The sequence below is a fragment of the Suricata suricatta genome, chromosome 9 (genome assembly GCF_006229205.1).
Source record: "Suricata suricatta isolate VVHF042 chromosome 9, meerkat_22Aug2017_6uvM2_HiC, whole genome shotgun sequence".
Taxonomy (NCBI): domain Eukaryota; kingdom Metazoa; phylum Chordata; class Mammalia; order Carnivora; family Herpestidae; genus Suricata; species Suricata suricatta.
Genome location: NC_043708.1, coordinates 87636928 through 87652603, shown reverse-complemented (window position 1 = coordinate 87652603; position 15676 = coordinate 87636928). Strand labels below are relative to the sequence as shown.

The following is a 15676-nucleotide window of genomic DNA, read 5'->3' as shown; positions in this document are numbered from 1 at the left end:
ATCAAGCTTGCTTGATGGCATAAGATAGAGCAAGGAGCTAAATATGTCTGAATGAGATGGTTGTTCTATAGACCCAGAAGGGAAAACTGTAAATTTAGAAAATCAATTATTTAAAAAAAAATTTTTTTTATGTTTGAGAGCGAGAGAGTGCACACACATGCGTGCAGGAGTTGGGGAGGGGCAGACACAGAGGAAGAGACAAAATCCAAAGCAGGCTTCAGCTAACAGCATAGAGCCTGACGCGGGGCTCAAACCCATGAACTGCGAGATCACGACCTGAGCCAAAATCAGACACTTGACCATCTGAGCCACCCAGGCGGCCCCCCAATTCTTTTTAAAGTGTTCCCCTGGCCTGATTAGTTATTGTGCTCTCTTCCGATGCAGTTATTCATTTGCCTTTTGGCATAGTTACCATTAAGTATGAAATTTATGCTGTCATCCCTTTTGGCTTAATTTCTAAGGTCTATAATATAGTAACACAGTTTATTAGTATTTACAGTGACATCACCTCTACATATTAATGTTGTCCACTTTATAATGCCTTTCTTATTTTAACTTCTGTTAAATTCAGATATTGACGAATGCAAGGTTATTCATGATGTTTGCCGAAATGGGGAATGCATCAATGACAGAGGATCATATCATTGCATATGTAAAAATGGCTACACTCCAGATATAACTGGAACTTCCTGCATAGGTAAGTGCTGTATTTTTGATGTTCAGATTTGACCTGAGTGGAAATTGTACATTATGGGAAAAAATATTAAATCCTCAAACTGAAACTCTAAAAGGCCTGAGTAATTTCATAAGAAAAGATACAATGATCAAGCACTACACAGAGTTTACCTTTTCTTTTCTCAAAGCGAAAATTCTTTGTTAGACCCTGTGGGTACTGAGCATCATTTTATGGTGGATAGTCACACTGTCTCTTTTTGATCATAGACCTGAATGAGTGCAACCAGGCCCCCAAACCCTGCAATTTTATCTGCAAAAACACAGAAGGGAGTTTCCAGTGTTCTTGCCCGAAAGGCTACATTCTGCAGGAGGATGGAAGGAGCTGCAAAGGTAAAGTAGACTTTGCCTGCACCCACTCACCTGCCTTCTGGGCACATGCTTGTGTTCCTTGTGCATTTGAGGAATCCATAGGCAAGCTGAAAAATCCCCCTCCCCACTGGCAAGATGTGCTTCCCTGGAGTTAGTTCCTCCCCAGGATCTGCCTGCCACCCACCCCACCCCTATGTTGGACGGATGGAGGCTGAGGCCAAGGAGACTGCTGAGGGCGGGTGGCAGCAGCCATCCTCACCGCCTGCCCCTTGGGCACCCAGAGGAGTGGCCCATGCGGGTGTCAGAGGCAGCAGGGTCAGCTCTCTAAGGCCCGGGTGGGCACATCCCTAACTGATGATTTCCTTTCTGCTATTATATTTCTATAGCCAATCTATCCAACAGCTAGAGCCCAAGCCTCCAGCACTATCCTGACTCAGATTAATCCGTGCCTAGAAGACATGGTGCCTAATTAAGTAAACACTTTGTCTAGGTTTCTCTTCTGCCAAATAGGGCGATTCCTGCCCTCCAAGAGCTTATCGGAGACATAAGTATCACAAAGAATTAAGAAACAGAGCAGAACTTTATGTGGAAATCCCTCCTGAACTAGAAGTTACCCTTTGGAAAGTTCTGTTAGTGTAAATTTACTCCTTGAAACATCTTCCTCAACAATATGAACTTCACATATTAAGTGAATAATGGCACAAGTGAAACAGACTTCTGGGTAATTTTAAAAGGAGGGATTTGGAGAAGGAACAGTAGACCAGATGGTAGAACAAGAGTTAGCATGTTCTGCTACAAAACGCTGATGGAGAAAAAAACAAATGAAGGGAGTAAACTGGTGGGGTGGGATGGAAGTGGAGAGCAAAGAGAAGTAGACCCTCAACTCCTTTCTTGTGTCTGCTTGGAGAGACTTAAGAGGCTCGTAATAAGGATGACATAATGAACAATGCATGAGGTTTCCCTGTGCAGCACAGATCCTATATGATCCTGGAATTTGGGGAGAGGGAGTTGAGAGACCTACTTAAGAATTCTGACTATCTTCATAAAGAGTTGTTAACAGCTTTGTTCTTCTCAAGCATAGAACTTCTCCATCTGTGGAATACAATGAGCTCTGGGCAGTGTAAGGCTAGAGTTCAAAGCCATAAATTTATTCATGGAACTAGAGAACCAAATTAAAGAGAAAATATCTCTCAGTGTGGATACTATCTGTACCAAGCAAAACAAATTTACAGCATTTTTCTGGCCTGTAAAAGCAGAAAATCCTCAAAAATGTCTAGCAATTAAGAGAAAAAATGAAAATTAAATGTACAGTAGTGTGTTTTTTCACAATGCATAAAAAGCACAAGTAATGCTTTCTTTATGGTTTTAGGAGTGGGAAGAGCAGGGACATGATTTTTACAGATCCTCTCACAAAATAAGTCTCTTTCTCCTATTGTTTTCATGAGGTCTAGATTTTTCCACATACTTGGCACATAGGACTAAAGATCAAACCAAGTGGTGCAGATACATGTACTACTGAAACTGACAGAAAAGAGCCTCAAAGGATAGCCCAGGGGAGATGTGGGACCAGCACGTCCCCCCATGAGAGCCAGGTAGGATCCAGATAAGAGGAGAGAAGGGGAGTCAAGATGTTCTTGGAGGTGAGAACAGCAAGGGTTGCTGTTCTTAATGTGTTGTAGTTAGAAAATAGGATCAGAAATCTCTGAGCTGTCTCCCTCACCTGGGTGCAGGTAAGCTTCAGCAAATGGGTGACAGTGCTCTAGCAAGGCTGTTGGGTCAGAGAAAGGGGAGGCCACCCCTCGGGCAGGAGGTGCAGAACTGCTGATAACGCAAAAACCAGAAAAGCAGAAACAGCAAGTCCCACAGCTACAGAAAGAGCACAGGATTGGCTCCATTTTGAGGCAAGTCAGCCCTGGGAGAAATAGAGGGGCTCAAGGGGTCTTTTGGTTTTGGTCCCCTCCAGATGTTACTATAGGCAGGAAGTGGCACTTATCTGCAGCTGCACGCACAGCTCTGTGTGCGGTGACCAAACAAGGTCACAAGAAAGGAGAGGAGAGGGAGGGAAGAAGGAAGGAAGGTAGACTGGTTCTTGAATACACCGCAACTTTTCTTTTACATTAAAATTCAACTAAAAGCTGGAACCTACTTTGTATTTCTTGATGTCTTTAAATAGCAGTGGAGTTGAGAATGAGCCTAAAAGTTCTGGCAAAGAGGAAAGAAGCCTGGTCAAAGTGGAGGATTTTACTGAGATACAGAAGTGGAAATTAATGTTGGATAAATACTGCAGGCAGTTTTTAAATGTGCTATTAGCTTATTGGAGTGCGTTTTTCCTTGTTTCCTTCTTGACTGTTCAATTTTGTTTTACCAAAGGCAAATCTCTAAAAAAAAAAAAAAAAAAGAAGTCAGTTTTGTTTGGTGGGGTTGAACACTTATTTGAGCAGATTCAAAACAGTGAAGAGAAAAGACCTAGGCAAACCAATCCATTTTCAGCCTCAACATTTCTTTTTGTAGTTCAACTTGAAAAGATCTTTTTAGCACTCTGGAAAATTTTGAGAATCCCTAATCTTTACTTCATTGTGTAACTTATTTAAAATGTCACACTTTATTTGAAATTCCTTTGTTGCTAAATTCTTACATTCCTCTCACGAAAGGGAATTAGGATTTCCTTGGATCCCCTAAAGAGCCACATTTTTTGGTCTAAATGGAGACCACATTTTATCTTTCAAACCCTTTTTGCTTGATTGCTGCATCCCTATTCTGGCCAGGGTCAGTGGAGACATACAAGTCAGGACTCAGAACTACTTCCTAGGGCAGTTGCTAGGTACCTGTGCTTCCAGTTTGACTCCGATACTCATGTGACTTTTTTTTTTAATAGATCTTGATGAGTGTGCAACTAAGCAGCACAACTGCCAGTTCCTGTGTGTTAACACCATTGGCAGCTTCACATGTAAATGTCCTCCTGGATTTACCCAACACCATACCGCCTGCATTGGTAAGTGGGAGAGGAAAACTCCTTATAGGAAATGTAGCTGTTCCTTTAAGGAATTGTTTTCTAGTTCCTCTGCTGTTGGGATAAGAAGACAAAAACTCAAAAAAAATTGTGAATGTATGTGTGTGGGCATGCACGCGTGTGTATATGCCTGCACACACGTATATGAAGTTACTGGCCTTATTAGTCTTTCCTGAGTGAATCATCCCTCTCTCTTTTAAACAACAGAAACTGAGTTCAGTCCATTTTAATCCCCTCTTCCCCCCTCCTTGCTTCTTATAGATAATAATGAATGCACTTCTGACATCAACTTGTGTGGGTCTAAGGGTATTTGCCAGAACACTCCTGGGAGCTTCACCTGTGAATGCCAGCGAGGATTCTCTCTTGACCAGAGTGGCGCCAGCTGTGAAGGTGGGTAGGGGCCTCAGCTTGAAGCAGCTGGTAAGTCCTGGTGGGGGTAGTGGGTGTGACTGTCAGAATCTTCATCATCGTTCTCTGTGAGATATCAGAACTGAGTATCACCCAACTGAAGATGGGGAATATGTTGCCTGGTTGGCACAGGTATCATATCTTAGAGATCCATCTTTTGTCTCTAGCTTGATCATGTCTATAACCTGTGCCTTTCCTCAATATGTCAAGGTTTTTTCTGCAACCCAAGAGGGCATGAACTAGTCTAGAAAAATAGCTAGGTTCCTGAATTTGATTCATTAATATTCTATCATTGGATCCACAGTCATTAAAGGATTCTCCTAATGTGGATTAAATATATGAAGAATGACTCTTCTGACAATGAGTAATTAAATTTTTTTAGGATTTTTTTGTATTGACATCTTTTGGTTTCTAACTCTGGCACAAAGAAGAAAAATACAAATAATTTACACAGCTATCGCTTAGAGTACTCTTGTGCCTTACATTAATTGCTTCATTTTTATTTGTAGGCCTTACCAGGGATATCTAAATGTCTTTTTTTTTTTTTTTTTTTTTGGAGTTATCAAAAGCTCCAGAGCACAGGGTGCCTGGGTGGCTCAGTAGTTAAGTGTCTGACTTCAGCTCAGGTCATGGTCTCATAGTTTGTGAGTTTGAGCCCTACATCAGGCTCTGTGCTGACAGCTCAGAGCCTGGAGCCTGCTTCTGATTCTGCATCTCCCTCTCTCTCTCAAAAATAAACAAACATGAAAAAAAATTTGTTTTTGAAAAAAAATTTTTTAAAGTTCCAAAGCACATATTCTTGATATTTTGGGGAAGAACAATTTTTTAGGGGTCAGATTTTTTATTAAAATTGCCTTTCCCTTTAGCATGCATATAAATGTTGCTTCAGAGATGAACTCTGAACCAAATGCTGATGTGGCCTAAAGGTGGCTCTACCTTCTTTTTTTTTCTTCTAATATTTTTTTTAAGTTTATTTATTTGGAGAGAGAGGGACGGAGGAGAGAGCAAGAGCACAAGTAGGGAAGTGACAGGGAGAGAGAGAATCCCAAGCAGGCTCAGCACTGTCAGCGCAGAGCCCAATGCAGGGCTCAATCACATGAACCATGAGATCATGACCTGAGCCCAAATCGAGAGTCAGACATTTCCCGACTGAAGCGGCTCTCCTTTCTCTCTCAGATGTGGATGAGTGCGAAGGAAACCATCGCTGTCAACATGGCTGCCAAAACATCATCGGGGGCTACAGGTGCAGCTGCCCCCAGGGCTATCTCCAGCACTACCAGTGGAACCAGTGTGTTGGTAAGTAGTTTTTCCTTGTTACTATGATGAATCACTGCTGACTCCTGTGAGTCAAACTATTGCTTTCTTTCTGAAAACTTTAAATGTGTCATTAAATCAACATAGTCACTTAAAATTGCCCTCACCTGGTTGAAACCAGAGGTAAGTTGTAGTCTTTGCAAAACAGCAAACTAAGACCAAAGATAAAGGGTACGTGGAGAGCACTGGAAATGAGACGCCCCTAGAATCCCTTCCCTCTCAGTGTCCCCCTGCTCTTAGGCTGCATGGAGTCAGTGGCCCACACTGGGGGTGCACATGAGGGCCAACAAAAGCTACCTCAGACTGAAAAATATTAGGCAGCCAGAGGCTATTTGGAGTGACTTTTGGCCTGAAGACGCAGAAGTGGTTCCATTTAGCTCTACACATCTTTTGGGGCAGAGTGCGAGCAGCAGACACAGGAAACTTTTTCAGCATCACCAAATTCTTTTGAAAATTAAGGGGGACTCATTAAACTGAAATTATGTCGCTTTTGATTTCATAATGTCATGGGAAAATAATCTTGCTGCATATCAGAGAATCCAAACACTGTGAATTTAGAGAGACCCTAGATCTATCTAGCCCAAGCTCTTGATTTTACTATAAAGACCTGAAAGGCCAAGGAAGAAAAGTAGTCTGTCCTTAACCCGGTTCCTTTGTGATATGCTTGGAGCTGGAGTCCAGGGCTCCTAACTGCCTGATTTAGGGCTGCCTTTCAAGTGTCATGTTGTTTTTTTGTTTTGTTTTTCATTCATCAGGCCTCTACACTGCACCACTGTAAGCTTGGTGCTCAGGTGACCTGTTCTAGCTGCCACACTCTGTCTTGGGGACAGAGACTTCCTTAGCAAAGATGCAAGGATTACTGCTTCCTGGGTGGCTGCTCCACATCTCAATGCTTTGCTTTACTCCAAATGAAGATACATTTGGTGTGCTTTCATTTATCCGAATTGTACCTCTCTCTTTTGGTTTCTTTTCAAGACACAGTTTTGCACAAGTGAGTAGGGTTTAGACTGCACAACTTACTGACCATTCTTCCTCTCTCTTCTTACCTTTAGTCCGGGGATAGTGTAGATAGACAGGTCATGTCTTCATTGCCTGGAGACTCTGCTTTGGTCCCATGAAGATCATCTCCTGGCTGGGAGTTCTAGAATAAATATATTAAGAAGCAGAAAGAGGTTAGGGATTTTTTTGATGTCCAAAAGATACTAGCCCAAACTGGGCTCATAATTCTTGAGAATGAGCATTGCCTTGGGCCAGAATGGCTTCCCCAGAGCCCTGCAGAGCAGATCTTTTGAACTAGCCCTCTCTGGATCCTCACTCATAGGCAGCCAGAATTTCACTCTTAGAAGATGGATGGCTTTGGGATCAGGAGCCACTGCATCTCATTGTTTTCTAGAAAATATCAAACCTCCAGGTGGAGTTCAGCCATGTTGACCTAGAGAAAATTTGTAAAAGAAAGCCCATCCTACATTTTTGAATTCTCCTAGTGGTTCTCCCTTAAACCCATAGCTACGACACGCTATGCCAGCCTAATGCTCAAACCTTTGATTTTATAGGACAGAGTGAGTAGGTTTCAGTCTGCTTTTAAGAGGGTTTTTGGAGAATCTAACACTGTTTCAGTAAAATGTCTTTTTTATAAAAAGGATGAAACTCTCACCAATTTTAAGTACTAACTGATAGTAGAACAAAGATGTTGGAGTACAGAAAAATTGTTCCTGGAGCCATTTACTCCGGGGTGCACAGGATGAAAATTGTCAGAGGAGTGCAAAGCCTCTTAAATAAATCATGTTTGTATAGTGATGAAAAAAGGGTGAGTACACAGACTATTTTCAAGCTGTAAACACTGAACGTTTGCCAATTTCTTATCTTCACACCTCCTCTGCTAGACCCCAGCTCTCTAATGCAGATAAGCAAGTTCAATTTAAACTTTATAAGACTCTCAAGAAGTACAAAAAGGTATGGTAAAATAGAAAATGTAAAAGGGGAGGAGAGTTCTTGACTGGGATAGATATTTATACTAACAGATCCTCAAGGCTAGAAAGAACCTTAGAGATTATCTAGTCTGGCCTCATTCCTAAAATACACATCCTTCCCCAACATCCCTGGTTGTCCTAGTTTAACTCAAAAACCATCATGAAGGGTATTCACTTTCTCCCAAGATAGCCCAATGTAGGTATAGAAAACTTCATTTTCTATGAAAAAACATTTTAAGAATTAAACTCTTCCTGTCTCTACTTCTAACCGTTGGTTCTATTTTCTGTCCTTTGGTACAATACAGAGTCAATCTAAGCTTTAATTTGATGAGTATTCTCATATATATACAGATACAGGCCTTAGAAGTTTTATCAGAGTCCCAGCAGGAAACCAATGGCTGAGCCCAAGCACAAGCACAGGAAAAAGGAGAGGAGCCTGTTGATGCTCCATGCAGCTCAGCCTCCAGGGGCCGAGAGCAGGTGGGAAGTCTGGAGAAGGACATGAGGGGCAAGAAGACATTCAGCCCAGGGAGATTCTTTCCACCCAAGTAAACACCCTCATTTCCTCAGTCATTCTTTGGTGCCCATGGTCGCCACTGGTATCTATCACATACTTCATCTCTGATTTAAAGTAAGGGGAAAAAAACAAAGACAATGGCGTATTTAATTTTTCCATTCTAGGAACCTTGGAGCCTAATGACCTTGAGTAGATACTTGAGAGTCCCTGGACATAAAAGTTCCCAAACAGACCTGTAGCTAGGCATTGAGCCATAGTGGGCAGGTCAAAGGCTTTCCTTTTGTGTATCTATTCCTTCCACACAGGGAAGGAGAGAAAGGAAGGAAAGGAGGATATATATATATATATAATATTATATATACGCAAGCAACCTGTACCCACCATTTTTACACACCTGTTTCTCTAATGTAAAAACATGTTTTCTTAGAAATAATTTTGTTCTTTATAAAGGCATCTACCTTAGCAAATAAGGCAAAAGCAATTAAAAGTACCAGTTTAAATGGCAATGGGTCTCTTGAGAGAGATTGTGGTCCGCAGGAAAGCACATGGCTGCTGCCGTCAGGAGATCACACAGGGGCTTTGTGAACCTCACTTTCCTCATCTGTAAAACAGGGATTATAATACCTTCTACCCGTAATTTTTAGGAAGGTTAAGTAAATGAACGTGAGGCACCTCATAGTCTGTCATGCCATAGGCATCTAATAAATGATAGTTTACGTTCCGTTGGAAGTATTTGCTGAGTGAGGTGAATGCCAATCTCCCTGTGTTCAAATGGACGTATGCCTGAAAATGGGCCACAGCAATTAAGAAGTGTCTTACCAGAAAGTTTCCAACCTGCCCTACGAAGGCAGGCCTACAAAAATCTATTAGAGATTTCAAAAAAGTATAAATTAGAAATAGTGAGATACTCAAGGTTTTCTCCCTCAAGTTGATTTTTCAAGTCAGATTTCTTTTTCCTGCTTTTTACCGTCAGACTTGGCAGGTCCCTGTGGGTAGCCAGGCCTGCAGCATCTGTCTCTGCTGTGGGGTTTTTCCAATTATTGCTCGTGAAGTCTGCACTGAATCTCTTCCAGCCATACTTTGCTTTAGACACAGCCCAGACACTCTGGGCAGGAGGCTGGTTTGGATAAGGGGGGGGGGCCGTTCAGAGATGGGAGCAGACATACCAGAAGGCACTATTCATCCCCACGACAAGCACCTGGGGGCTTTTGCAGGTTTTTGAAAAGGAAGTACAAGCAGGGCAGACACTTCCTGCAGATGTCAGCCCTCGCCAGCCCTGCACATCCTGAAAACAGAGGACTGGGAACGCAGCCTCCGAGAGGATGGCTGGTCTCTGCTTTGGAGACTGTGGTCCCGGTCACAGAGAACGGCAGGACTCTGTGCCTCCCACCCTGAACCTTGAACCAGCCTCGCATCCTTCCCAGGAGGCTCGTGTGGTGCAAAAAGTGCTAGTGTTGGCTTCAGATGAGAGCTGGAACCCGTCAGTCCTCGGAATGCCATCCCCTAATGCGCTCCACCTGGTGTGTTTGACCTCAGTGACCACGTTTTCCCACCACATGGCAAGAGGCCTCCTCCATGTCCACACCCCCTCTCCTGTGCCTCTCCCCACCCCGGCCACCTCGGCCTGCCCTACCTTCCTGAGTGCTGGCTAAGGGCCAGTTGGCCAGCAGTCCTCAGTAGAGACCGTGTCACACATGCAGCATCTTCTGGTTTTCCCTGCAGATGAGAATGAGTGCCTCAGCGCACACATTTGTGGAGGAGCCTCCTGTCACAACACCCTGGGCAGCTACAAGTGCATGTGCCCTGCCGGCTTCCAGTACGAACAGTTCAGCGGAGGGTGCCAAGACATCAATGAGTGTGGCTCTTCGCAGGCCCCCTGCAGTTATGGCTGCTCCAACACAGAGGGCGGCTACCTGTGTGGCTGTCCGCCTGGTTACTTCCGAATAGGCCAAGGGTAAGCACGGCTGGTACTGCTTGTGGCTGCGGGCCCTCTTGTTCCTAATAACATTAAGTGTATTTACCTCACGGTGACCCATCCTAGTTGAGAAGACTACTTTCATAATCCTAGAGTTAATTCCAGGTAGCTCTGCAAAGGATTTCAGCTATATAATTTGAAGGGAGACCTCAGGATTTCTAGAAATTCATAGACTCTAAAACCAAGTATAAATACCTTGATGTAAGGTGTCTCATTCTCTTGATCTTCGCATCTTGCTGGGAAGTGATTCATTTCTCTACAGATGCAGGGGCGACCCAGGACAGAACTGGGCTCAGGCTGCACGCAGCTGATCCGCCCTTTTGGATCAAGCAGGATTCTGTCTTGACTTCAATGCCTTCTCATCTAGCTACTATTAGGATAAATCACAAAGATACCTGGCTTTAGACTTAAGTTTACAATAAGAATTACTAAAAGACCTTGAAATACAAGAGCTAAAATAATTATTGTATTCTCCTGGCAGAATACTTTACCACATTGTGTGTGTGTGACTGTGGGGGAAGGAAAGACCTATTTTTGTTTTACCCGGTAATTTAACAGTTTATTGGTAAGTTTTCACGGCATAGGCCTTTTCCCCTGCTGAATTAATCTAGAGTTGGATGTCCATGTAATGTTGTCTATGCTGTTAAGGATCTCAAATTTTAACGTTTTCATTAGGAACACACAGACATGAAATATACAAACACACATGCATGGATCAATCTATTCATTTTGGGTCTGTGTAGATTTGAAGGTAAAAGAATGTTTCATGGGAAGCACACAGAATGCCAGCAATAGGATACAAATTCCCAGATGTTTGTGTCTGGCTCTCAGTAGGCTCAGTCTTCATAAGTTGAATGCCAGAACCATTTTCCCAGCAAAAATTGTGACACTCCAAACTGGCTTCTGGCCAGTGGGACTTTGTAGTCACACTTCTTCTTGTAAGTGGTGTTCCAGGGATATGAAAATACTGGAAAGGAGTTCTGAGAAAAGAACCAAAGCCTGCAAATTTGGGCTTTTTCTTCCAATAACTTAATCATTATGTGAAAACACACACACACACACACACGATGAGCATTCATCATTTCATCCATTCTGTTGTTTCTGCACATTTCATGCATCAAGATAAAGTAGGAACCCATAAATTGGTGCAAAACACAAAAAATTGCTTATTGGCATTATATTTTAAAACTTGAGCATCAAGAAAAATGGGACTAAAAAGTAGGCCAATTAATACAGAAAAAGTGTTCATTTTTGGTCTTCATTATGACTCATTAGTGGAAATCAACCCACTTCTAACAGTGTACACTTCTCTATGAATCATCAGAGTGGACCCTGCCCCAAAATAAAGACTCTTAGGATCATTCAGATATTTCAACACATTTTGAAAGAGGAGCCTGGTAAATACATTCCAAGAGTCCTATGAAATAGTAAGCAGAGTAGCAAAACAAGGTACTTGTGAAACATGCAAGCCTCCGTCCGTAACTTGGCTTTGGTAACCGAAAGGCAAAGGAAAACAGCTGAACTAGTTCTCTCTTGGGCATGGGGTTGTTTATCTAGCCTTACATGAGTCAGCGCCAATGGCCCTAGTGGTTTTGAATGACTTGAAACAATTTCCCACAGTTGGGCAAGCTCTGATACATGCATTTTGTACACTGGACATCTTTACAGTTTATTTCTAAGTCAACTTCAGTTCTACCTAGAACTTTATACCTTCAGTACCTTCATCCAAAGTGAGTGGTCAAACAATAGGCCAAAGTGCTCAGAAGCTGACGTGAGTAGGATAGAGGTGATGGTGATGGGGTCAGTGAAGCAGGAAGAGAGCAAGGAACTGAACGCAGACATCTCATACCGTTCTCACTTTGTTTCATAAAAAGAAGACTTTTTCTTTACCCTCCCAAGTCACATGGTCTCCCTCAGCCCCCGCTCTTTCCCCCTTTCCACTCCATGTCCCCTCCCCAGCAGCATAAGGAAGGCAAGATACCTGGTACAGTAGGGAGGCTGAACTGAAAGGGCAAATAAATATGCAAAACAGGACCTTGAGAGCCAGTAGAAAGGAATCAATCCACTCCAGGAACCGGGACTCCGAGCCTACACACAGAGGACTTCAGCATGGCTCTCAGAACCGGCCCGTCACCTAATGGACAAATAACCAATGGCTGAGTGTCACTAGGGGGGGGTCCACACTTCACCAGAACTCTTGCACCACCTCCCTCATCTCCCAGGTCTAATGAAAAAGGACTCTGCTTCCCTTCTTCCACAGGCACTGTGTTTCTGGAATCGGCATGGGCCGAGGAGGCCCAGAGCCGCCTGCCAGCGGTGAAATGGATGACAATTCTCTCTCCCCGGAGGCTTGTTATGAGTGTAAGATCAATGGCTACCCCAAACGGGGCAGGAAGCGGAGAAGTGCAAACGGAACAGATGCCTCCAACATTGAGGTAGGTCACAAGGTGGTTTCTCCTCATGTCTCCTGTTGCAGAAGGGCCTTCCAGATGCCTGTGGTTTCCTCCAAGGATGTTCCAAAGTGTGAAAAGGCTCCCTGGGGAGAAAATCCAGACATTCCCTGAGCTCTAGGCTGCATTTTACAAGAGTCTGTGGGACTCTCTGGAGTTTCTTGCTGCTTTTAGGGAGTGGCCATTCGAAGGTTTTTCACATACTTGCTCATTTCCTCTGTCTCGCCAAAAAGAAAGTCAAACACCCACCCAAAGTCTGCTGAAAAGAAGGTCTGAGATCCAGGACAGCAAGTGGGCAGAATCGTGAGGTGACATAGTGCTCTCTCCACGGGGACGCCAAGTTCAGAAAGCTAGAGTCTCCTCTACTGAAAAGAGCCATGTGGAGTGTGAGGGAACTTGGATTCTAGACAAAAACAACATGGAGCTCAAGCAGCCTGGTTTTCTTTGCCTGCGGCTGCTGCAGCCTTTCAGTCAACTCAGAAATGCACAGATATTCACCCAGGCCTCTGGCTCCAGGCCTGGAGATTCCAGCACATGTGGTCCCAGAGAGGCAAGCAAGAAGCCAGGTGAAAAGCATTGAATATTAGCAGATCATCAGAGTCAGGAAGTAGGCTCCTAGGCGTGTCCTTCAGAGGGGATGGTTTTACGTCAGTGAACAAAATTGAAATAGACTGGTTCTTTCTTAGCATCAGTGCTCCAACTCATCCGCTGTGGTTTGGGAAAGGAGATAAGTGTACAGAGAGAAAACAGTCTATGGAAACGGTGGTTTTCGAACTCAAGCGTGCATGTGAATCCTCTGGAAGACTTGTTAACATGGATTCCGGGGAGACACCTCCAGGGTTTCTGATTCAGTAGGTCTCCAGTGGCACTGAGAATTTGCATTTCTCACAGATGCCCCAGTGATACTGATGCTGCTGGTCCAGGGAGCACACTTTGAGACCCCTGTAATTAGAAGACCACCAACTACGAGTCATTTCAATTTGACCTTCATCTTGACACCAGTTTAATGTGTTTTAATAATATAAATATGTGCCCATTTCACACATTTGCTATTTAAACAGTGTTTTATGATACTATGCATTTTTTATGTGATATATACAACATGAGGTGGCTGTATTAGTGGGAGATTCGAGTCACTTTTTCCTTAATATGAGAAATGAGTGGCATATTTACAATTAATTTAACACATTGTCATGTGTCTTTCCAGGACCAGCCTGAGATAGAAACCAACGTGAGTCTTGCAAGTTGGGACATTGAAAAGACGGCCGTGTTCGCTTTCAATATTTCCCATGTCAGCAATAAGGTTCGAATCCTAGAACTCCTTCCAGCCCTCACGACTCTGACAAATCACAACAAATACTTGATCGAATCTGGAAATGAAAATGGCTTCTTTAAAATCAACCAGAAGGAAGGGATCAGCTACCTCCACTTCACCAAGAAGAAGCCAGTGGCTGGAACCTATTCATTACAAATCAGTAGTACTCCACTTTATAAAAAGAAAGAACTTAATCAGCTAGAAGATAAATATGACAAAGACTACCTCAGTGGTGAACTGGGTGATAATCTGAAGATGAAAATTCAGATTTGGCTTCATTAATTCACCATCCAGAGACCAAATAATTAAAAGAAAGAAAGAAAGAAACGATAGATAGGTAGAACTGAATTTTTCCCCCAATCAATCTTCGTATCAGAGGTACAGTCTTTCACCAAGTAAATTTCTATAAATAAGCACTATTCTTGTATTACAAAAAGCGAGGTACAGGTGACTACCCTAGTTCAAAACAACCACTTTCTCAGGCTTCTCATGTTTGTAGCTGAGCTACCTTGTCATATGTGTTGATTCTTGAAAACTGGGACATGCCTTTCATTGGGGGTCAGCCACTCCTGCTGACATGCCATCCTTCTAGCTGGTGTACAGGAATGTGCTTTCAATCAATGGACTGTTCTGTATTTTTTCAAATTTTTAAACTTTGCTTCTCCAAATACAAGTACTAGGTTGGCCAATTATAATATCTATTTGGTGCTAGTAAATTCTCAAACTAGATTTATAAATGCACTGTTAATATTTACACAACTTAGAAACCAAATTACAAATATTCAGTTCAAATACTTCATTAATTTCAATCAACCAAAGTTAGTTCAGTAGCTTATCTCAGTTATGAGTATAATACATTACATGTAAATTAAGTGTGTGTATACTGTAATCGTGCTATTTTTTATCATTGAAACATTTATAAACTAGAATAATAATGCCCTTAATCTGAGGGTTTGTAATGGTGCTTATTAAGACCAAAGACTTGTTAAATGTGTACACCAAGTGCTAAGGAAATTTGTGTGACTGACCCGCACGTGCACGGAGGTCTGGGAGGACTGAGAAGCAGCCTCGGCAGCCAGAGGATCCGCAGTGCCCCCTTCATCGCGCCTGCGCAGTATGCCAAGATTACCTTCGGCCGTTCCTGTCAACAAGGGGTCCAAGTCATAAATGGCACAATAAAGCAGTCTCTCCTTTTTTAGTGTACCCTTGGCTTGGTGTTCTTGCATGGATGTGGGATGTGAGGGGGCATTCTGGATGCTAAATAAAGTTTCCTGAACTGAAATCATCCTGGGTGTGGTAGTGACAGCTTCAAAAGGTGCCAAACGTACAACCACTAGCAGGAAAATTAACATATTTGAGTTACTCCCTTGTTTTATTCATTAAAGCATCAGAGTTCTTTCTCACCTATAAAAAATGTAGACTATAGCATCATTTCTAAAATATGACCTAATTAATCTTGTGACTTTCAAACCACTAGATTTAAGTATTTAGGATATTGAGTTCAGTCATTGTCTTAGAGCACATGTGTTTCATTATAAGAGATTTATCATGCCCTCCCTCTCCCCTCAGATATACGGTGCTGGCAAGCCTTGGATGCTCCATCCTTTTCCCCCCAAACATCTGTGGTTAGTCATGCTAGTCTAATTACAAAAGGATAATCCCAAATTGATTCC

General features: G+C 42.8%; 1 protein-coding gene across 1 annotated transcript in view; it reads left to right on the top strand.

The window, feature by feature from the left end:
• FBN1 (fibrillin 1) overlaps positions 1-15285 on the top strand; it is a 230897-nt gene extending 215612 nt beyond the window's left edge. The window contains exons 57-64 of the mRNA XM_029952242.1: positions 572-697; positions 943-1065; positions 3920-4036; positions 4316-4444; positions 5639-5758; positions 9986-10217; positions 12499-12673; positions 13896-15285. Of these exons, the coding sequence (XP_029808102.1) occupies positions 572-697; positions 943-1065; positions 3920-4036; positions 4316-4444; positions 5639-5758; positions 9986-10217; positions 12499-12673; positions 13896-14285 (1412 nt within the window). The 3' untranslated portion in view covers positions 14286-15285. The remainder of the gene's footprint in view (positions 1-571; positions 698-942; positions 1066-3919; positions 4037-4315; positions 4445-5638; positions 5759-9985; positions 10218-12498; positions 12674-13895) is intronic.
• The last annotated feature ends 391 nt before the right edge of the window (positions 15286-15676 follow it).